The 24,378-nt window shown below is 37.3% G+C and overlaps 1 protein-coding gene across 1 annotated transcript; it reads left to right on the forward strand.

Annotated features, from left to right (window-relative positions):
- The first annotated feature begins 1,572 nt into the window (after positions 1–1,572).
- On the forward strand, positions 1,573–24,378 carry LOC121421863 (pleckstrin homology domain-containing family A member 4-like). Its single transcript, XM_041616665.1, has 17 exons — positions 1,573–1,654; positions 4,303–4,556; positions 10,253–10,353; positions 11,405–11,520; positions 13,419–13,661; positions 14,387–14,568; positions 15,138–15,510; positions 16,034–16,821; positions 17,657–17,799; positions 18,629–18,748; positions 19,147–19,289; positions 19,730–19,931; positions 20,690–20,830; positions 22,126–22,206; positions 22,866–23,015; positions 24,012–24,149; positions 24,232–24,378. Exons 1-17 carry the CDS (start codon positions 1,623–1,625, stop codon positions 24,376–24,378), a joined length of 3,354 nt encoding a protein of 1,117 aa, XP_041472599.1. The 5' UTR covers positions 1,573–1,622.

The following is a 24,378-nucleotide window of genomic DNA, read 5'->3' on the forward strand; positions in this document are numbered from 1 at the left end:
TAGATTTTGACGTAATATTTGGAAAATGATAGTATATTTCATCCTAATATCCCTTTCATTTCTCTCTATTCTTTCTAAGCGTTGATTCTCTCTTTTTTGTTGGGGGGAAGGGGCAAACGCCCATGTCCTGACAGTAATTTCCTAGATTTACTTTATAAGCAACATAAATGTGTTAAATCTCATAAGCCATATGCAAGCTAAAAATCAAATTTCATGTATATTGTCCTGAAAATTTAACATTCTGGGCAATGTTTGTGAACCTGAACAGGACGCGTATGTAACTAGATAATTACCACGAGCGCGAAGCGTGAGCAGAAATGTTACATGGTCGAAAAGTTAGCCATTAAGAAGATACATATTTCAACGATTAAACTGAACATTTTTGATATTCCAACCTAAAAAAAGATGAGATTTCAAATCCCCCAATGGGACATTCGACATTCATTTCCATCTCTCTCTTTCTTATCTTTCTTCCCATCTTTCTCTCTTTTTAATATTATTCTCTTCCTATTTTTTTCTTCTTCTTTTCCCCCTTTTCCTTTTTTTCTTCTTTTCTTTCTTTTCCCTCTTCCTCTTTTTTCTCTTTCCCCATTACTTATCCCTCTTTCTTTTTCTTTCCTTTCCCCTTTTTTCTCTTTTAATCTTTTTTTCTTCTCTCCCTCCCCCTTCCACACTCTCTCTCTCTCTTTATTCTCTTCTTTTCCCCTCTTCCTCTATCTCTCTTTTTTCTTATCTTTCCTCCCATCTTCCTCTCTATTTAAATATTCTTCTCTTCCTTTCTCTTTTTTTTTCTTCTTCTTTTTCCTCCTTTTCCTTTCTCCTTTCTTTTCTTGTCTTCCTTTTCCCTCCTCTCTTTTTTCTCTTCTTTCCCCCTGTTCTTCTCCCTTTTTCCTTATCTTTCCTTTCCCCCTCTTACTCTCTTTTCTATTATCTTCTTTTCCCATCTTCCTCTCTCTTTTTATTCTCTCCTTTTCCCCTCTCCCCCTCTTTTTTTGAGCGGGGGGGGGGGGGGGGGGTGGGGAGAGGCAGTTCCCCCTCGCCCCCATGGATCCGCACCTGATAGAACCCCATGGTCTTGTATCATTTGACCTTTGGACCTCTCGATGACATTTGATATACATGTATCTGATCATAATTTTACACGCACTGCGGACTATCGGACCCGCGGTCTAACGGACCCGCGGTCTAACGGACCCGCGGTCTAACGGACCCGCGGTCTATCGGACCCGCGGTCTATCGGACCCGCGGTCTATCGGACCCGCGGTCTATCGGGATGTCCCCGACCAAACAATCATATTGACCCTAATTTTGGTCATTCATCTGTGAGAATTTTGCTTTCTACTGTGCGCTTGCCCAATTCGGGCAAGTAGTTTTGGTCTTTACTTCAAAACACTTGCCCGACTTTGACTTGCCCCGGGCAAATGCTTATGTAGCATCCTGATTGTGAATCTAGTCTCGCTACTTCAGACCCTACAAATTGTGAAAACCAAAGGGGTGTGCCGGCAGACTAACCTCTATTGTGGTTCTCGGAGGCATGCTCATGAAAATTAATTCATTTGTTTATTTTCAGTCACTACGATGAATCAACCACATTCAGTAATCCAGTAACGGGTAGAACAGAGATGGATACAGATACACCAGATGCACCACAAATGTAAGTTATAAAGTTTTTTTTTCTCAATGGTTGCTGTGGAGACTCGGAGTAGAAATCAAATTGGTATAAAAAAGAACTAAGCTCTGCTTTTTGAAATTATGTGTAATATTATATATTATGTCACCTGAGATATCGCATTTCTTAGCACTATGTGATGAGAACGATCAACCCATAGTTTCCAATTTGAGGTTCATGGCCCTTTTTTTATCTCCAGGGGTTATCATTCAAAAGGTGGTTTGGTATCATAAAAAATCCCTCCCCCATCTCTTAACATAGATGCCAAATTTCCCTGTTTTGTAAACAAATTTTCGGCATTACTCCTATGTGTTTAAGATTGCATGCTCGATCTTTAATGAAAAAATCATATTCATAAGTCAGAAAAAATTGGAACCAGTGGGATTCGAACCTGCCATCTACTGCATTCTGGGCAGCGACTTATTAAAATCTTTCATTAAAAAATCGAGCATGCGATCTTAAACACATAGGAGTAATGCTGAAAATTTGTTTACAAATTATAATGTCCTCCTAGTAAAGTCTCTTCATTCAATTTCCCTGTTTTGCTCTGGATACTGAGATGATTTTGAATTGGAGTTAAATTTGCAATGAAAACATAAATGAATAAACTTGGCTTTATTATAAAAAAGGCAATTGGTTATATATTTCTTCTTCATATCTTTATTAATCAATATACATGTATATCTCAAATGAATGATGCAATCAACAAGCTATTTATATGATTAAACAGAGCAGTACAATACATTGCTTTTTTTGTATTTACATGTATATGTCATAGGAGGAATTGTATTTGTTCTGACACCTTGGGAATGAAAGAATTAATACCCCTTGAATAAACCCAATTATGCGGCTAATAGCAGCATAATTTCGTCGTAAAATTGGAGGAGGACCAGAGTTATCCGCATTATTTTGATGCTGCTATTATCCGCATAATAGCAGCATCGGGACAAGATATTGAGTTTATGAACGCATTTCCAAATAATGCGGATAATTGCCATGGTGCGGTCACAAGGTCACCCTTTTCCAATACAACCACATCGGAGGGGGCGTGTCCAGTTGTCATGACGATTATCCGCCTTTTCGAGGACGGGCGCTCTGCGCTCGTGAAAATAATGCAGCTTATTTTCTGAGTTTGTGAAGGCAATTTTTTTTAATTATCCGCATTACTATTAGGCGGCTAATTGGAGGATAGGTTTATGAAAAGAAAAGGGTATAAGTTATCATTGCCAATTTGAAGATCACAATATTTTCCAGTATGGATGTGGTTAATAAAGAACTTTATATTTACAGATTGATACAATCTCCCTCTCTTCCACTTCAAGACAAGAAACGTACCTGAAGGATGTAATCCATTCTGTAAACAAAGCCGTTGATGATTCTAATTAAGTCTTTCAATCCTATCATTCTGTTCTTCTCTTATTAGACAGCCATATCTTTATTAATATGAGAGCAAAAGGGTTAATGATAAAGTGTCATCCAAATATTTCTGGTAGACCAGTTTGCCCAACCTTAAACTTACATGTATGTACATCTACTTGAAAAGTACATTAGCCGATGATGTGCTTATTCATTGTTCTTTGTGCGTTTTGGATGGTTGTGGCAATCGATGCATGTCTCATTTATTGGCTTTCTCTCAGGAATAGAGAGTCATTAGGAATTTTTTCATTGCTTGGATTTTTAAATTGGATATACCCTGTGATATTTGAAGAAGATTTGGTCATTTGATGGTAAGCTTTAAAGGGATGGTCTGGGCTAAAAATATATCTAAATGGATAGAATGAAATTCACAGAGCAAAATGCTGAAAATTTCATCAAAATCGGATAACAAATTTAGAGGTTATTGAATTATAAAGTTCATCAATATTTTGTGAAAACAGTTATGCACATCCTCATGAATATGCATTAGTTGGACTGATGATGTCACATCCCCACTTTCCTTCCTTATGTCACTACATGAAATCATAAATGTTTCATTTTTTTCATACTTGTGTAAATGAAGTGTCTTTATTATGATGAAATAAGTTGCGGCAATAAGTAACTAATGCACTTAATCACTTTTCGATCCATTTGTTTTAATAAGCTTTAACTGTATGCCTATGAAACAGAGTACGACAGAGGAAGAGCTACATCTATTTACATGTAGACTTTAGAAGGAACAATTTTTTGGAATATCTTGGAGGAGTTTTGGAGCTCAATATTAAAGTGAAAAGTTTGAGCGTTGACTTATTAATTTTGAAGAAAGTGAAGACTGTAGCTCAATATCGAGGAAGAAAGTGATTCTGTAAACTGAGCCTATTCCTACATGTATACCCTATTTTTGTCTCGTGGGAACAAAGTTTGGCAGAGACCTAGTAGCTACATGTACTTTTCCTGTTAGTCTGTTGGTCCGCTAGTCTTTTGGTCGGTTAGTCTGTTAAAAAATGTAAAATTTTTGTTCAACTTGCCCTCATTTCTTTATTTTTGCATCAAATTTTAATTCAAGTACAGATTCTATGTTGAACTAATAAAATTAGTATGGATAAAGTATTCAGGGATACTTCTGACATCTTTTTGATGAAATTCCTCTCCCCCTCATCTATTCCCTGGCCCCTGAGATTTTATTGATATCTACTTTCATGCCTTTTCTGTGCCAGGTATGCTCCTAACAACCAGCAGAGTGCCCCGCCCAACTCCCATTACCCAGAATCCCCTCAGAGCCCGACCCTCTCGGTGAAGCCTTCCTTCAAGAAGCGCACCATTCCCAAGACGGAAGCCCCCAAGGTGAAGCGTCGTGAGGGCGCTGTTGTATCTAAGGACGGCTGGCTGCAGAAGAAGGACAGCTCAGGGTTAGGGGTCTGGCGGAAGAGGTGGTGTGTCATCTCGGACTTTTGTCTCTTCTACTACAAAGGTAATAAGACAAAATATAGGGAAAGTATGGGGCTGTTTCACATAAATGTTGAGTGCTGTGTGATGAAAAGTTGCAAATTAAACATGGAGTTCCAACATTGGTAATTATCTCAAAATAAGTCTGAACAAAAGCTAAAAAATTGACCACCAAATTATTGGCATTTACATGATTTTGCTAAATGATTCTAGGAGAAAATACCTAATTGAGCAGCTTAGATATAAGCCATATTTGCTTACATGTACCTTCTAGCAGATGACAGGGTTTTTCCAAGCAATAAAAATACTCTGTTTCCAGAGCTGCCAACCGGTACGTTTTTGGTGTATTTAGTACGTTTTTGCAACCAAATTACAACAGTACATTTTTCTTTTAAAAATATGATAAAGAAAAATCATCCCTACATGTATATGTCTCTATTTCATAAAACTTTCACAAATATGGTTATTGGATTAATGTAATTTCAGGTAATTTTTTAAAATCATTTTGTTAAAACCAGGGTGAGATGTATGTTTCTATGTTTTTTTTTCATCTGCCAGAGCAATGCACATTTTAGCTGACATGCAGCTTGAGTGCCGCAATGAGCTTGCGTGCTACGCATTTCATTATGAAACACAGTTTTGTTGGGGAAAATACAGTTTTTGTCTCACCTGCGAAGCAGAGTGAGACTATAGGCGCCGCTTTTCCGACGGCGGCGGCGACGGCGGCGGCGGCGGCGTCAACATCAAATCTTAACCTGAGGTTAAGTTTTTGAAATGACATCATAACTTAGAAAGTATATGGACCTAGTTCATGAAACTTGGCCATAAGGTTAATCAAGTATTACTGAACATCCTATTAAAGTTTCATGTCACATGACCAAGGTCAAAGGTCATTTAGGGTCAATGAACTTAGACCATGTTGGAGGAATCAACATTGAAATCTTAACCTGAGGTTAAGTTTTTGAAATGTCATCATAACTTAGAAAATATATGGACCTAGTTCATGAAACTTGGACATAAGGTTAATCAAGTATCACTGAACATCCTGCATGAGTTTCACATCACATGACCAAGGTCAAAGGTCATTTAGGGTCAATGAACTTTGGCCGAATTGGGGATATCTGTTGAATTCCCATCATAACTTTGAAAGTTTATGGATCTGATTCATGAAACTTGGACATAATAGTAATCAAGCATCACTGAATATTTTGTGCAAGTTTCAGGTCTCATGATTAAGGTCAAAGGTCATTTAGGGTCAATGAACTTTGGCCAAATCGGGGGTATCTGTTGAATTACCATCATAACTTTGAAAGTTTATTAGTCTAGTTCATTAAACTTGGACATATGAGTAATCAAATATCACTGAACATCCTGTGCGCGTTTCAGGTCACATGACCAAGGTCAAAGGTCAATGAACTTTGGCCGAAGTGGGTGTATCAGTTGAATTACCATCAAAACTTTGAAAGTTTATGGATCTGATTCATGAAACTTGTACATAAGAGTAATCAAGTATCACTGAACATCCTGTGCGAGTTTCAGGTCACATGATCAAGGTCAAAGGTCATGTAAGGTCAATGAACTTTGGCAATGTTGGGGTTTTTTGTTGAATAACCATCATATCTCTGTAAGTTTATTGGTCTAGTTCATAAAAAGTGGACATAAGAGTAACCATGTATCACTGAACATCTTGTGCGAGTTAGAGTAGTATTCAAAGTCAGCACTGCTGCTATATTGAACCGCGTGATGCAGGTGAGACGGCCAGAGGCATTCCACTTGTTTATTATCACAGAATACAGTTTTTGTCTCACCTGCGAAGCAGAGTGAGACTATAGGCGCCGCTTTTCCGACGGCGGCGGCGACGGCGGCGGCGGCGGCGTCAACATCAAATCTTAACCTGAGGTTAAGTTTTTGAAATGACATCATAACTTAGAAAGTATATGGACCTAGTTCATGAAACTTGGCCATAAGGTTAATCAAGTATTACTGAACATCCTATTAAAGTTTCATGTCACATGACCAAGGTCAAAGGTCATTTAGGGTCAATGAACTTAGACCATGTTGGAGGAATCAACATTGAAATCTTAACCTGAGGTTAAGTTTTTGAAATGTCATCATAACTTAGAAAATATATGGACCTAGTTCATGAAACTTGGACATAAGGTTAATCAAGTATCACTGAACATCCTGCATGAGTTTCACATCACATGACCAAGGTCAAAGGTCATTTAGGGTCAATGAACTTTGGCCGAATTGGGGATATCTGTTGAATTCCCATCATAACTTTGAAAGTTTATGGATCTGATTCATGAAACTTGGACATAATAGTAATCAAGCATCACTGAATATTTTGTGCAAGTTTCAGGTCTCATGATTAAGGTCAAAGGTCATTTAGGGTCAATGAACTTTGGCCAAATCGGGGGTATCTGTTGAATTACCATCATAACTTTGAAAGTTTATTAGTCTAGTTCATTAAACTTGGACATATGAGTAATCAAATATCACTGAACATCCTGTGCGCGTTTCAGGTCACATGACCAAGGTCAAAGGTCAATGAACTTTGGCCGAAGTGGGTGTATCAGTTGAATTACCATCAAAACTTTGAAAGTTTATGGATCTGATTCATGAAACTTGTACATAAGAGTAATCAAGTATCACTGAACATCCTGTGCGAGTTTCAGGTCACATGATCAAGGTCAAAGGTCATGTAAGGTCAATGAACTTTGGCAATGTTGGGGTTTTTTGTTGAATAACCATCATATCTCTGTAAGTTTATTGGTCTAGTTCATAAAAAGTGGACATAAGAGTAACCATGTATCACTGAATATCTTGTGCGAGTTAGAGTAGTATTCAAAGTCAGCACTGCTGCTATATTGAACCGCGTGATGCAGGTGAGACGGCCAGAGGCATTCCACTTGTTTGTTATCACAGAATACAATTTTTGTCTCACCTGCGAAGCAAAGTGAGACTATAGGCGCCGCTTTTCCGACGGCGGCAGCGGCGGCGGCGGCGGCGGCGGCGTCAACATCAAATCTTAACCTGAGGTTAAGTTTTTGAAATGACATCATAACTTAGAAAGTATATGGACCTAGTTAATAAAACTTGGCCATAAGGTTAATCAAGTATTACTGAACATCCTATTAGAACTTAGACCATGTTGGAGGAATCAACATCGAAATCTTAACCTGAGGTTAAGTTTTTGAAATGTCATCATAACTTAGAAAATATATGGACCTAGTTCATGAAACTTGGACATAAGGTTAATCAAGTATCAATGAACATCCTGCATGAGTTTCACGTCACATGACCAAGGTCAAAGTTCATTTAGGGTCAATGAACTTTGGACGAATTGGGGATATCTGTTGAATTCCCATCATAACTTTGAAAGTTTATGGATCTGATTCATGAAACTTGGACATAATAGTAATCAAGCATCACTGAACATTTTGTGCAAGTTTCAGGTCTCATGATTAAGGTCAAAGGTCATTTAGGGTCAATGAACTTTGGCCGAATCGGGGGTATCTGTTGAATTACCATCATAACTTTGAAAGTTTATTGGTTTAGTTCGTTAAACTTGGACATTAGAGTAACCAAGTATCACTGAACATCCTGTGCGTGTTTCAGGTCACATGTCCAAGGTCAAAGGTCAATGAACTTTAGCCGAATTGGGTGTATCTGTTGAATTACCATCATAACTTTGAAAGTTTATGGATCTGATTCATGAAACTTGTACATAAGAGTAATCAAGTATCACTGAACATCCTGTTCCAGTTTCAGGTCACATGATCAAGGTCAAAGGTCATGTAAGGTCAATGAACTTTGGCCATGTTGGGGTTTTTTGTTGAATAACCATCATATCTCTGTAAGTTTATTGGTCTAGTTCATAAAAAGAGGACATAGGAGTAACCATGTATCACTGAACATCTTGTGCGAGTTAGAGTAGTATGCAAAGTCAGCACTGCTGCTATATTGAACCGCGTGATGCAGGTGAGACGGCCAGAGGCATTCCACTTGTTAATTCCTAGATGTTGGCAGGTCTGCGTCTCACTTGCATGTGCTTACGTGTGATGGTGATCTCTAGTGTGTTTGATATTTTCATGTAGCTCAGATTTCACCATTCAACATTTGTTTTATGTTAGCTTGGTCTATCTAGATTAACAATGATATGATAAGGATTAACCTTGGTTTCAAAACTTTCTCATGAAAGTATTGCATGCTGCGAGAATTTATAAGTTAAAGGACAAGTCCACCCCAACAAAAAGTTGATTTGACTGAAAAGAGAAAAATCCAAAAAGCATAACACTGAATATTTCATCAAAATCGGGTGTAAAATAAGAAAGTTATGACATTTGAAAGTTTCGTTGAATTTCACAAAACAGTTCTATGCACATCCTGGTCGGTATGCAAATGAGGAGACCCATGACGTAATCCACTCACTATTTCTTTTGTATTCTATTATATGAAATATTCTAGTTTTCTATTCATTGTCAAGTGAAACAATGATTAATTCCCCTGAACATGTGGAATTAGCATTGTTTCATATTATATTTTTTAGTCATGTTGGTCCTTATTGTCATATTTGTAAAAAATGAAATATTGTACATGTATAATTCAAACAATATAAAACAAAAGAAATAGTGAGTGAGGGACATCTTCGGCTGTCTTATTTGCATGCCACTGAGTTGTGCATATTACTGTTTTGTGAAAAATAAGCGAAACTTTAAAATGTCATAACTTTCCTATTTTGCATCCGATATTGATGAAATTTTCAGCATTCTGCTGGTTTGATTTTTCCCCTTTTTTCAAATCAACATTTTTCTGGGATGGACTTGACCTTTAAAATTCTGGCTGATATTGCATTGTCTAGATCATGGTCCTCTACAGGATTGGCCTCCCTTTTCGTGATAAAAGTGTTTTAAGGCCACCGCACACCTTACGGCTGTTGGTGATCCGATTTGGAACAAATCGCACTTAGCTAATTTTCTGAAAATGTGAATGGAACATATCATTTAAATTGAGGTTAAAATGAATTGAAAGAAAACTAATATAACCATTTTGAAAGATTGCAAACCTTTATTTTGAAGTAGAGGCCAAATTAGTTTCAAATCGTAGCTAATCGTATGACTGCTATTACGTCATTACAACTAGATATTAAATTTGCTTTTATTATGAGGATGATAGCATAGTCACAGATTTGAACATAGGTATTTGCATGATGATTTCAAACATTACATATTGCAAGTCTCAATATTAGCATCAATTTCTACAGATCGTAAGGTGTGCGGTCCCCCTTAAAGTATTGGTTTGTAAAGCAAATCAAAAGTTTTCAGGGCTACGTGTACATAAATATGTTTCATAGACTGCTTAAAAAACCTTGAATTATATTTTCTAGAAAATATTTGCTATAGCATCAACTCCTCATCCTCCGTAGGGAGTTTTACTCAGAGCATCGCAAAATTGCAAAATCGAAGGACAGTTCGCACGCTGGATACATTTACGTCTGAACCAAATTAATTTTTCTCCAAAATCTTCAGAGAACAGTACCATGGCAACATGCTACACTCTCCCAAAGGAATCTTACATCAATAATGAAAGACGAGGAAAAATGTGCATGCTGCCTATGATTATTTTTACCCATTAAATAATCATGAATCTTGATAGAATGTTGCCATGGAAACTCACTATAATGTGTTTTTAATCTGATTTTTTTTCTCATCCTCTTAGGTGCTGATGAAGTCAATCAAGCGGGAACTGTTATGCTACCAAGCTATATCATTAAACCAGTTGAACCTAGGGATAAAATCACTAAGAAATTCGCTTTCAAGGTATGTATGTTAGATCTCGTTATAAGCTACTGAAATCCTTGTATTTTATTGGCCCAGAGCCAGTTTTTCTTTTGATTTCACTGACAACATACTTTATGCAACACTCTCCGAGGGAGTATTTCATGAAAAAAAGTAGTGATTTTCAGTGAAAATTGTAAAAAGGATCTGATTTGATTGGATTTTATTTTGATGGGAGATGTATGAAATTTGATACAAGAAATAAGATTTTATGATGCATGCTTTTTACGAGAGTTGTAATTTTTGTTCTGCCTAAACGAAGTTTGGCAGAGACTGAGTAATCAAGTACTTGTTTGCCTGTTTAGTCTGTTAAAATGTTAAAGTTTTTATCGAACTTGCATTCATTTCTTTATTTCTGCATCAATTATGCTCACACTTGGTACATATGATCCTTGGGTAATACCAGATGTGTGTTCATGAGGATGAAGGTTTCAAAGGTCATCTCGGGGGTTAAAGATCATATATTTTATGATTGATCACGAAATAAGGCGAGATATGAGAAACACCTTGTTATATGAAACATGCTCCCTGTGACACTGACATTTTTCATTCAGTTTGCTCTTCTTCCAATCTGCTTTTAACATGATATGGTAAATTACCAATTCTACTGCCAACTCATCCACTCACCACATGGTCTACTTTCATTTAGTCTAATGCCATTTCATCCAACGTTTCATCTAACAACCATTTGGTCCAACCATCACTTCGTCTAATCACCATTTCATCTATGACCATTTCGTCTCATAACCAGTTGGTTTAATATCCATTTCATTTTCTTCCATTTTGCACAATCTAACACTTAGTCTAATTAGACCAAATGGTATATGGACTGAAAGGCTATTGGACCAACTGGTTATTAGATGAAATGGCATAAGACTAAATAAAAGTAGACCATGTGGTGCGTGGACGAACTGATGGTAGACCAAATGATAGTAGACAAGTTGGCAATTGGACGAATTGGCATTAGACGAATTGGAAATAAACCCATATTACCTTTGTAGTGGATGACGTTTATCTTTGTTTAATTGTGTAGTGTGAACACAGTAATATGAGGACGTATTACTTTGCTGCTGAATCTGATGACCTGATGCATCAATGGATTGACGCTTTAAATGACGCTTCACAGGTCAACCTGGACAGGGGTTATGGGTGAGTAAACACTACCATTATGGCCTGAATTCACAAAGGTGGTTTTGAAAACACATTCATGAGTCCACTCTTCAAACAGTGGACTTGACTTACTATAAATAAAGTAGCGTATCTAACAATGGTAACAAGGGTGAATTTGGCTTACTGTAACAAAAGTGCGCATCAGCATAGGACATTTTTTATACACGCGCCAGGTACGCGCTAAATTAAGCGTAATTTATACAAGAAATCTGCATAAACTATGGACTCGACCATGGGTTTTCAAAACCACCTTTGTGAATTTGGGCCATAAAGTTTGACGTCTAGTTAGTCAGTATTGTAGTTTTCAGGGTTCCCAGCCCATCAGGGAAATCAGGGAAATTTATTTTTCTTTTTCCAGTCAGGGAAAAATCAGAGAATTTGATAAAAAATACCTCAAATGGGGAAAAATGCCTCAAATGAGGGAAAAATCAAGAAATTTTGATCAGCCCAAAAGTCAAAAGCATGGTAGTCAGTCACACTCTGTTATATTTTGTTCGCATCAAAACAACATCCATTGAATGACTGGTTATGGTGGTACAAATTAGTTTTACATTATTGTTTTTATACTGAAAATACATGTAATTTACCTCAACAACTTAGAAAACATGCGAAACTGGTAATGGGTTTAAATAATTATCACTCTATCAGGGAATTTTTAAACTTCAGGAAAAAATCATGGAATTCTTTTTTCTTGAAAAGCTGGGAACCCTGGTTTCACTCCTACCTTTATTTCACAAACCTTTCTGAGATACATTGTAATTTTTCTTGAAACTCCCTTCTCCAAAATCCCCAAAAAGAAACAAACAAAAGCATGGGCACAGATATGTTAAAATCAATATGTTCACATTCACTTTGCATGTAATGTACATGTTTTTGGAAAGTTCTAAATCTTTTCAAACTACAAAGAAATATGGCAGGCCCCTTCTGAAGAGTTACGAATGATCCAATCAATCGTAACTCTATGGAAATCCATCAGTGGCATAATTTTTTCTACAGGAAATTGGCACAATATTCTTTGTAAACATAGAGAAGCACAGTGAATTTTTAAGAAAACGTGTATGATTGACTGAATAATTAATTTTTGTCACAGAGTCCTGGTAGTAGCTGCTCTGTAGTCAAAATAGATAGCCCTTTGTTTCATTGTTTCAATGATCTCTCCTTCAAAGCTAGTTAAGTACATGATTGATTAATGAGAAGCATGAGATCACTGCCTCAAGCATGGCCGGAAATCTCGGGGGGACGTGTCCCGCCTACCAAAAATAGTAGGGGGACACAATATGAAATGTCCCCCCTACTATTTTTGGTCATTTATGATGGAGAGAAAAACATCATTCAAAACGGAAATAATACACGTATTACATTACATCACCTTACATTTTGGGTGAAAAACTTTTTTTTGCTTGTCAATTTTATTTTAGTTAAATCGACCTTACATTTTAGGTGATAACCTAAAATGTGAACCTTAAATTTTTTTCTTTCTTTTTTTTGGCATGTCAAATTTTCCAGCCCCTGGTCCCCCTAATTTTGGGGACAGATATTCGCCCAATGCTTCAAGGTTTAAAATGCTGTGGAGAAAGCCATGATCCGATGACCACGGTACAGAGGTTTGGGAGATGTTTGTTCTGGGGCCGTTGCATATGATGTAGTAACTTTGATATCCAATGGTAACTACCATAGTGATAATGCTCAACAGCCAATCAAATTCAAGGATTTCATGGAAGTTACCATTGGATGACAAAGTTACTATAATAGCAACTTTAATGCAATGGGCCACAGATTTATAACGCACTGAATAAAAACTGAATTTTATTACATGTATTTTTGTTAATGAATGTCATATTTTCATATCCTTAATCTGTTTTTCCCCTTCTCTTCAGCAACCAAGATGAGATTGACTGGGGTAGCAGTCCATTGAGGAGCCCCAAGTCACTGCGTCGCAACGAAGAACCGCCCACCAACGGCAACTACCCTAACGGTTCCGCCCACCCAAGGCAGCACTCCCCCAATCGGTCTGGTACCGGCCCCCCTCGACAAGGGGGATGGGGAAACTATGAGGATATAGAGTTTGGGGATAGACCAGGAGGCGAGACCAGCTTGAAAAATGGTCTTGGTCCAGACAGGTAAAATCAGTGTTTATTCCTTGAAGATTTGCTGAATGAAAATATGTTATAACATGATCCAAATCAGGCTAGCATAGAGCTTAGTAGTATCGTAGTTTTTTATTCAAACCATATCAAACACAAACAGTGGTACAAAGCACAACATCATAGAACTCAGAATGATAGGTTTGGGACCCCAGTTAAGCACAACTTGTTAACGGGGTACCTTTACATAGTGGTATACCACACAAGTAACATATTTACATTGAGTATAAATTAAGAACCTTCTCTTGACCATATTTTTTCCAGCCAGTGTCACCCAGGCTTATTACATGGTTTTCAGTGTCAGTGGAACCGAAGTTACCTTCCAATACCAATACAACCATGTTTGTAGTTCACACTTTGGACATGAAATGTCTTCATAATATATTCAACTCTGCCTTCTCATCTGAATTTATATGTATTTCCTGAAATGAATTGTGGAGCTATAACGAAGAATGAGTCTCTCTTGATAATAAACTTTGTTTGGGCATGAATATGCCTCTAGGTTCATCCTCCATTCATTTCTTTTACATCAAACTGGATCAATGAGAATAATTTTTATCTTGTCTCTATTATTATAACTATAATTTGATAAATTTGACATCATATTCTAGCCAAAGAATCTGGACATTACATTCTTAGAAATTAAAGTTCATTATCTTTATTAAATCCTTGTTATAAACCTATTATCCACCCTATTTCAGGTCCCTTCTACAGCAGTCATCCAGGGAATCATGGGAAGGTTCCCAGCCCCGCAGTAACCATGACAACGGCTCATACAGCTCTAGCCAGGAGGAGAGACGTTCAGGCCAGAACAGCCATCTGTCGCCCCCTAGGTCTCCGAGCTTACACAGTTCATCGTCAAGAGATCATAGTTATATGGATGGTAAGGAATGAGGAAAGCTCTTTCAAACATTTGATGATGATGAAGATGATGGTAGTGATGATGATGATGATGAAGATGATGATGATGATGAAGATGATGATGATGATGGTGATGGTTATGATGATGATGGTAGTGATGATGATGGTGTTTGTGATGGTGATGGTAATGATGAAGATGATGATGGTGATGATGATGATGATAATGGTAATTATTATGATGATGGTAATGATAAAGATAAAGGTGATGATGATTATGATTATGGTTATGATCATGATGATGATTATTATTATATTGATAAACAGCATTACAGCACCATTTGGCTGATACCACTCAAAGGCACCGACTGCAAAAATATATCGTACACTATTAATACATTTGCTGAAAAACAATGAGGTATTTTGTTCAGATTCGAAGGTGTCAATGTTGTTAACAATAAAAGTTAATGTAGAGTAATTCAACGATCTTAATTATTACAAATGGAGTAGTCATTGGTCAGCATTTGATAGCACATATGTATGGATGCAAATTATTCACTTCCCTGGATTTAATATATATTTTTCACATTGCAGACAAACCCAAAGACCCAAATGCAGGCTACAACTATGTAGATATATCTGAGATCAAAGAGCGCAAGCGACAGAACCAGCTAGACTCTCAAGGCTCCTACAACGATGACCCCAGACCTGGTGACCCCCGATCTGCTCAGCACCAAAGATCATCATCCAGGCACCATGATGACCGGGGCTCTCTAGGCAGCGGTCACTCAGGACATAGGAATGGACGAGATGAGATGGACGGAGGACATCCATATCATGACCCACGGGTTGAGATTAATGTCTCCATGGCAACAGATCCCGACCAGTCCTGGGGTCAAAGGTCGGAAGCTCAGAGGTCAAGTAATCCCCGGAGGTCAGAAAGTCGTAGATCAAATGCAAGTCAAAGGTAGGCGATTCTGCAACTTTTAAGTGAGTTGTTCTTTGCTTTTAGTGATATATATAATTTTGCTGTTTTATATTGAGAAAATAATTTTAGATTAATTTTTGTTGATTCATTTTATGATGAATAATGGGATTGTTGAACCAAGTGGATGAAATTAAGAAAACCAGGGGATGGGGGTGAAATGGCAATGCATAATTTAACTGCGTATATGGAATGTATAACACATCAATTTTTTGCTGTAAATTATTAATCTACTTTATGATGCATTTGAAAAGTTAGTTTTTTTTAATCTTAATAATTTAATAAATGAAAAAAAATAATTAAGTAAGTACAAGAAAAATTCAGTACATTTTTTTTTAGATCAGATTACCTCTTCTGCATGTATATCTCATATTCCCTATGTCAGTCCTTCCTGTCTGATGTGTTTCAAGACGTCTTAATTTGGTTATTTGAAAAAAAAAAACAATTGAAAGTGAGTAAAGAATCAACCTAATTGCCCATATTTGGTTTCTTCTCATGTTTTTAGATCTATTTCTGAACCAAGTCACCAGCGAGGCCTGGCTCCGATGGAAGAAGTACCAGTGACCAGGGCTAGCACCGAGAGGCTGCACTCGGCACCGAGGCGTGAAGAGTCTTCCTACCAGCAGAGTACACCACCAAGGGGTAGGGAACCACCAATGCATGACAGGGTACCTCCTGAGCATGGTAGAATGCCACCCCAGCATGGAAGAGTGCCGTCAGATTATGCAAGGGTACCGCAAGGGCATGTTCGCTCACCTTCTGAGTACAGCAGGTCACCATCTGAATATAGCAGGTCGCCTTCTGAATACAGTCGGTCACCTTCAGAGTATAGTAGAGGTCCTCCTCAACAGGGGCGTGGATCTAGGGGACCACCGCCCCAGCAACAACATGGGAGGGGACCAGCCCAGCATGGCAGGGCACCGCATGAAGCAGGCATGGCACCGCATGGTAGGATGCCTCCACCAGGCCATGGTAGAGGGCAACCACGTCAGGGACGTGCGCCACCACACCAAAGGCAGGATCACGTGCGTGTACCATCCCATCACGGACAAGGCCGACCACGGCAAGGTCAAGGTAGAGGGTACCCACCTCAAGGCGGTGCACCACACCACCAAGAGAGAATGCCGATTCAACAGAGCAGGGCACCGCAGGAACACAGCAGGGTACCGCCGAACCAGGGTAGGCCGCATTCAATGCATGGTAGACCTCCGCCACAACATGATAGGACGCCCTCTAGAGCTAGTACCATGCCAAGGGATATGAGCCCCTCACATAGTCCAGCAAGAGGATCGGGTATGCACAGATAACATTGCGCTAATCACATTTTGAATGATATACAAAAAGTTATCAATCGTGTTTAGGTTTCTTTGATTTGAAGTGTTACTGTAATCCTCTGCATCTTCTGCAAGTTCTACATGAACCAAGGGTCCATTTTATAAAGATTTTGATCGTGTGAATGATTTACAAACAGTCACCATGGTATTAACCATTATTTCAAAGTTTACATAATTGTAAATCCTTTATGAAATGGATCCCAGTTTCATCTCTTTGCTGTTCCACTAATTCTTTGCATCTTTAAACCTTTCTTCTTCGAACATGAATAAAAGATCCATAGAGTAGCTGAGCGATTATGTCATTGTCATTAACTTTAAGAAATATATCTTCATGAAAGACTTTCAAATCCAAACATTTTGAGTTTTTGACACCATCAAAACTATCTATTCCATATCTTTTTCTCGTGTACCTCTGATTAGTATGTTTCAAGTTGATGGTTCTATATCATTGTTATTATTGTCTGCCATTAATAGAAAGCAATGGGTTTTAATGAAAAATCCCTGTACCAATCATTTATCAGTCAAACTGATCTGGGGGAAAGGTATTGAATAGGAACTTTCATTACTGACACAAGGGCTAATTAACCCTATTCAATTCCAGTTTCCATGGGCGTGTATTACTATGACGTCAGACCTCTGCTTTGCTAAAGCCATGGTAATTATGCTGCCCTTATTGTAAAGCACTTAGAGACTTCTGTTAAAGAGGTGTTAAGCACCTACTTTTATATTTAGCTTAGGTCATTCCTCAAATGGTTCTGTTACATAGATCCTTATTTTGTATTTCTTACTTATAGACCGTGATTCAATAGATGCTGCTCCCACAAGAAGAACCTACTCCGCTTCGTCGACGAGTCTGAATCGTAATGATACACTCAAACGTCAGGAGCTGGAGAAAGACGATGAGGTCGCTCCTTTGCAGCCATTGGGAGCTAGGCAGGTAAGTTGTGTTATAAGCTACTGAAATCCTTACTTCTGATCGGCAAAGAGCTGTTATGTGTTTGAAAAATCTTTGACCAGATGCTTTATGATATACCCCCCAATCAGAGTATAATTTTCCTCGCCTCGTAATTTGCTCCAGTTTTTTAAACACTGATATATACAAAGCCTTAGCAGATTTATACATACCGGTAACTGTACCCAAGTCAAATCATTTGGGATCACAAAAGAGGTACATGTATGTAAGACATGTTTTGAATAATCTCATCTAAAAAAAAATTACATCGTCATTGTAATTAATTACATGTATTCATATGTACAGCTGCAGATACCCTTACAAAGGACCCTTCTACTATTTTCTATTTCATTGGCATATGACCAATTCTGTCAAAATACTTCATGTCATACTTAAACGTCGCAATCGTTAACAGCAGTATAATAGACGGGTCTTCTTTCTTCTTTTATGTTTTGCTTTGTCTTCCTTGTCTTGTTTAGTAACCTGTGTGTCCCTGTTCTTTGTAACGTTCTCTGTTTTGCCCTTGTCCAGTTTCTGTAACTTTCTCCGTGCTCAGCACTATTTTTAGCTATCAATGATTACAAGGAAGACAAAGCACAACATAAAAGTTTAGAGCTTTTTACTTATGACCAAAAATGCAAATCAAATTTGTTAAGTAAAATAATTTCCTACTGATGTCGGTTAGTATGTCTATAGGTTTAAACAAAGGTAGTATGATGATATAAGTTTGTTTTGTTTTTCTTGTTACCTTTGAATCAATATTGTACCTATCTTATATTTAATACTGACCATTCCCCTTCTTTCTCACTCCCAGGCTGCTCCAAAGACTGGTAGATATCGCATGTGGCAACAGAAGACTCAACAGTTCGTTGACCTTTCAACAGGCATTAGGCTGAGACTGAGTATAGCTGCAGGGGACCTTGTTGGAAAGTCGGTATGGAAATCTCACCTTCTCTAGTATTAATGTAATATAGAGTGAAATAAAGAGATAAAATAGCAATAATGAAAATGATAACAATGATAATGATCACAAAAACATGATGTCAATGATGATGATGTTAATCGTAACAATGATGATGGTGATGATGACGATGATGATATTGTATATTAGCCCTTAAAATAAAGGAACAACGTCTAAAAAAACTGTCAGTGATTGGTGTCACAATTGGTTATCCATAATTAAACCTCAACTTTAAAGCAGAGTTTGAATTGAACCCCAGTATAAAGCTATGATCATCAGGCTTGTTCACCATTACTTCTCTTTTCCTTTCCTTTATACTTCAGTATTTTCACTTTACCATTGAAATATTTATTCTACTATTTCATATCTAGCACGAGGAGTTGGTCCTGTTCCTGATTCAGCTAAGACGTGACAAGGCCAACCTTCAAGAATGGTTAGCAATGATAGACAATGAACTAACGCTACTCAGGGATCCAAACAGTTCCAGTGCTAACTCTTCGAGACTTAGACCAAGGTAAAACAACTCAGTGATTTGTAAATCAAAAGAATGGCTGACATTTTACAAATTGCAAATAGGTAAGAGTGAAATGGTACAAGATTTGAACCTATTCAAAATCTTGTACCATTGCATGATTTAGAATATTTGCTGTTTGCATTGTAAAATGCCTTAGAAGGTAGCAAAAATGCAAATAGTTTGAAGAATGATCATATTATTTCTCGCTTAAAATGAATAATTGCAAGCACACCCAATGAGTTATATGAAGAGGCGAGACCTGCGGGTCGTAGTGATTCAGTTTGCATCTTTATGAAATGTATACCTGAAAAAAAATTGCTTCAGGAAACCTACATTCTTTGCAATGTTCAAACTTATCCACCGCTGCAGATTTAGGCAGTAGGTCGTAAAGATTAGCCCCTGAAAATGAAAACAATTTCTTCACTTGATTGTACGTTTAGGTCCAATGAGTCCTTGCGACGTAGCCCACCAGACCTGAGTGAGGATGATCAGGAGTATTACCAGGAGATACTGACAGAGAGAGAAGACATTGCAAGAGAACTGGACATCAGCGCACCTCTCATAAACCTGGTGGACAATCTTGTTAGGATGGGAAGTCTGTATGGTGGAGATAATCACATGATTGCCCAAGAGTTTTATGGGGTGAGTGGATGGATGGATGTCATGGTGGTTGTGGTGGTGGTGATAACGATGATGATGGTGGTGATAATGGTGGTAGTGATGGTGGCGATGGTGGTGGTGGTGATGGTTGTGATGGTGGTGGTGGTCGATAACCTAGTCAGGATGAGAGGTTTGTATGATGGAAAAAAATCATATGATTGCCCAAGAGTTTTATGGGGTAGGTGGATGGCTGTCATGGGGATGGGGATGGTGGTGTTGTCAGTGATCTTCACGGTGGTGATGATTACGGTGGTTGTAGTAGTGATGGTGGTTGGGTGGTTGTCATCTAGTAAGGATGGGAAGTCTGTATAGTGGAGATAATCGTATGATTGCTCAACAGTTTTACAGTGTAAGAGGGTGGTTATGGAGATGGTTGTGACAGTAGTGATGGTGGTGGAGGTGGCTTTGCTGGTGGTGATGATGATGATGATGTAATCATAGGGGTAGTGATGATGATGGTGGTGTCAGAGATGGTAGTGGTGATGATAAATGGTGTTGCTGTTAGATGGTGGTGGTGTTGGTGGTCATGATGATAGTGATAAGGAGTTTATAATAATGGATGTTAATTTAATGATATTGGTAATTGCTAATGGGATGATTTTCATATTGATGATAGGAATGATGCTGCTGCTGATGCTGCTATGTAATTAGAATAGCACAAAAAAAAATATCAAAAGAAAGAAAGGCTTTCCAATGTCACTTCCATTCAATCTCATCTCACATCCCTTCTCTTCATTCAGGATAAAGTTCAGAAGGGACTTCCTTACTCTCCTCCCAAGAAACTCATCGAGTTCTCACGGCGTCTTGAAGAAGAAAAACTTGTTCAGGATCTGGAGGATGAGCTTCGACAGCTTGAGACGGCTGAGGACGTTGAGCTTCAGGTAATAATATTAGTCAGTTCTTGTAGAGCGCATAACGCATTATGAATAACGTCTCTATGCGCTTCCAAAGGACTTGGATATTACCCTGGCTGTAGCTCAAGCAGCTTTTACGCGCTCGGCATTGATCAAGGAATAGATTCCTGCCAGGTACCCATTCACCTCACCTGGGTTGAGTGCAGCACATTGTGGATTAATTTCTTAGCTGACAAATCTTTCATGATTTCATTGACCTCTGAAATAAAATTACTGTCAATAGCAAGTTGTAATTCACTGTTATATGCTATTGAAATATTGTGATGTGATTGGCTAAGAGCAAATTGGACACTTGAACTCATTTGCCCGTATTTTGAAGTGGGGTTTGATTTAAACTCAAGTTTAAAGTTGTGGTTTAAGTATGGATAGCCAATTGTTAAATAAATCACTGACAGAAAAGATATCACAATTCAGCTCATTTGGCTCTCAAATCATTCCAAATCATTTATAATTGTCTAGGAAGTATTAATAGATAATTGTCTTCACCATCGATGAATCAGGAAAGAGCACAGTAAACATAAGAAACATACAACTTAATAAAAATTTTGAGACTTTTTGCTTCCCATAATTTTATCATAGAGTTAAACCTGACTTCAGAATACGGGCCATTCAGCTTAGACAGTTTGGCCCATATTTTAAAGTCAAGTTTGCCCTAAACAATGATTAACACTGATAAAATTATGGGAAGCTAAAAATGTGAACATTTTGTTCACATTTTATAGGCCCCACCTGCCATCCCAAAACCAACAATCAGTTGACCAAAATGAATATTGAAATGTTTTATTGAGCTTTGAAAATTCATTTCCTTAGGTTTAAAGTGAAATATAACACATCAAAATTGACCATTAATAACCATTACAAGTGCTAGATTGAATGCAGAGGAAATTCAGCAAGAGCTTGAAAAATAAATGAGAAAACAAGGTTTGAAGTTTAGGGTTCACTCAGGCATGAGATGTGCATACTGTGTTATCTCGGTGAAACTTTCAGACAGTCCAAAAAAGCAGTGTCCAAGAAACTCTGGTATCTTTTCTTTTATTCAACTTCATGACTTTAAATTTTCACAGTATTAAGGACTAGAATTGCTCTTTCAGATAAACTATATTTGCTATTTTCGTTTTTTAGACTAAATTACTATTTTGGCTATTTATAGAGAAGCTTACCTGGCGACTTATTTATAGTTTTTGGATGGAATTTATCCACTTGTACATTTCAAATACAAAGGTATAGTCAATGTGAAATTCTTATTTGTTGTCTGTTTATAGGAGAAGTTAGATCAGCTTTATGACCTGGACAAGACACTTCAAGAGATCTCAGCGAGAGTTAGTGTTCTGAAAGACGAGAAGGTGAGCCCTGCACTTGATGAAAAACAATCACTTTCTAAAATGAAATGTAACATCTACACAGCAACATTTGTGGACAGTTTATATTTGCTTTGATGTATTTTCCCATTGCAACATTGCATACTCCTCAGTTATCAGGGATGCCAGTTTTCAGGCAAAAGCTTGAATTCAGGCTCTGGCAATGTATTTTCAGGCCATAGTTTTAGCATTTTTGTGTACAAAATATTGTATTCTAGGTGATTTTCAGGCCCTCTGATCCATTCCAAATGGCATCCCTAAGTTATAAATCTGTATATAGAAATGGAGAGTAGAGAATTTTGACAGGAAATTAAAGGTAAAGTAATCAAAGAATAAAAATTCATATGCTCGTAATCATTACCATTTAAATTATTTTAAAGATTTTTCTTGTGTCTCCTGTGTTGATGAAACGCCTGTTGCCAATTTAGAAATGGAAGAGATTTTTAGTGGTTATTTTGTCTTCAAGGATTAGATTGAAAACACTCTTCTGATGTCATATCAATAGATCATGAGCAATAGGGAGATAAAGAAATGCCTATTGCCAATTTGAGAATTCTGAAGATTTTCCATGTATTATTTTTTAGGATGAAATGTTGCCAATTTAAGGATTGTAGAAATTTTACATGTCTTTTTTTCTGTTTTAGGATAAAATTGAAAACACTCTACAGAGACTTGATCAGCAGATCACCCATGACTGGGATGATAAAGAAATGGTTGCTAAGATTGAAGAACAACAGAGACAGTTAGAGAGGCAATTAACAAGAGTGAGAGGACAACTAGCACAGGGTACTAAGGTAAGAGAAGTCTCATTGGCCCGTATTCTGAAGTCGGGTTTAACTTAAACTTAGGTTAAAGTTGTGGTTTAAGTATGGATAGCCAATTGTTACATAAATCACTAACAGTAGAGATATTATATTTCAGTTAAATTGGCTCTCAAATCATTCATAATTGTGTAGGAAGTATAAATAAATGATTGTCTTCACCATCGATGAATCGGGAAAGAGCACAGTAAACATAAGAACATACAACTGAATAAAATTTTGAGACTTTTTGCTTCTCATAATTTTAGCACAGAGTTAGACCATGTTTTTCTTTTTGACTGTGGACCTACAGGTGCAAGGTTGAAAAATAATAATAATACATTTTTATAGTGCCTTTTCTAATACAAGATACAAAGCGCATTATATTGAGAGGAGAAATAAAACATAGAAACACATATAAATGCAAATGAAAATTTAAACAATAATAGACCAGTGCTGGCAAGCGGGAATTAGCGGAAAATAACAAGAATTACCATAAGATTTACGTTGCAACTTGCCCAGGGTATTAAAGTGAGGCATCTGTTTATGCCTTTCTTTGAATTTTTTGTCTGTTGGACTGAAAGTATGACTGCTAATCCAGAAAGAACAAGAGAGATAAATCATCTAAATAAAAGCCCAATAAGCTAATCTTTAAAGACTCTAAATTGGCAGCACAATGTAAAAATAACAAATTCTGTGTAAAACTTAGGGTGAACCTATTCTATTTGACTCTGTCAGATCTATATCACATTTTTTAATTAAAAATGAATAGAGAATTGTTTAGGTTTACTAATTTGATGGGCAAAAATGAATTGATTTGACATCATGAGAACTCTGTGTCCTTTATGGGTTAATAATGTTAATGTTTGTATGTTTGTAGGAGCTATAAGAGATCACAGCTGAAAATGGTAGGATAGAACATGAGGTAGCTCTGATGAGATTTGAGAAGGGATTAATGTTCTTGTTGATGTTTTTATATTTTATTTGTAGGAGCTTGAAGAGATCACAGCTGAAAATAGTAGGATAGAACATGAGGTAGCTCTGATGAGATTTGAGAAGGGATTAATGTTCATGTTGATGTTTTTATATTTTATTTGTAGGAGCTTGAAGAGATCACAGCTGAAAATGGTAGGATAGAACATGAGGTAGCTCTGATGAGATTTGAGAAGGGATTAATGTTCATGTTGATGTTTTTATATTTTATTTGTAGGAGCTTGAAGAGATCACAGCTGAAAATAGTAGGATAGAACATGAGGTAGCTCTGATGAGATTTGAGAAGGGATTAATGTTCATGTTGATGTTTTTATATTTTATTTGTAGGAGCTTGAAGAGATCACAGCTGAAAATAGTAGGATAG

The sequence above is a fragment of the Lytechinus variegatus genome, chromosome 9 (assembly GCF_018143015.1).
Source record: "Lytechinus variegatus isolate NC3 chromosome 9, Lvar_3.0, whole genome shotgun sequence".
Lineage (NCBI taxonomy): Eukaryota > Metazoa > Echinodermata > Echinoidea > Temnopleuroida > Toxopneustidae > Lytechinus > Lytechinus variegatus.

What these genes read in the sequence shown, in the direction of transcription:
- LOC121421863 (XM_041616665.1), top strand. Translation starts at nt 1,623, where the DNA reads ATGGATACAGATACACCAGATGCACCACAAAT. An exon ending in ACACCAGATGCACCACAAAT is followed by an intron (nt 1,655 to 4,302) that starts GTAAGTTATAAA and finishes TTTCTGTGCCAG; the next exon opens with GTATGCTCCTAACAACCAGC. An exon ending in AGATCATAGTTATATGGATG is followed by an intron (nt 14,569 to 15,137) that starts GTAAGGAATGAG and finishes TTCACATTGCAG; the next exon opens with ACAAACCCAAAGACCCAAAT.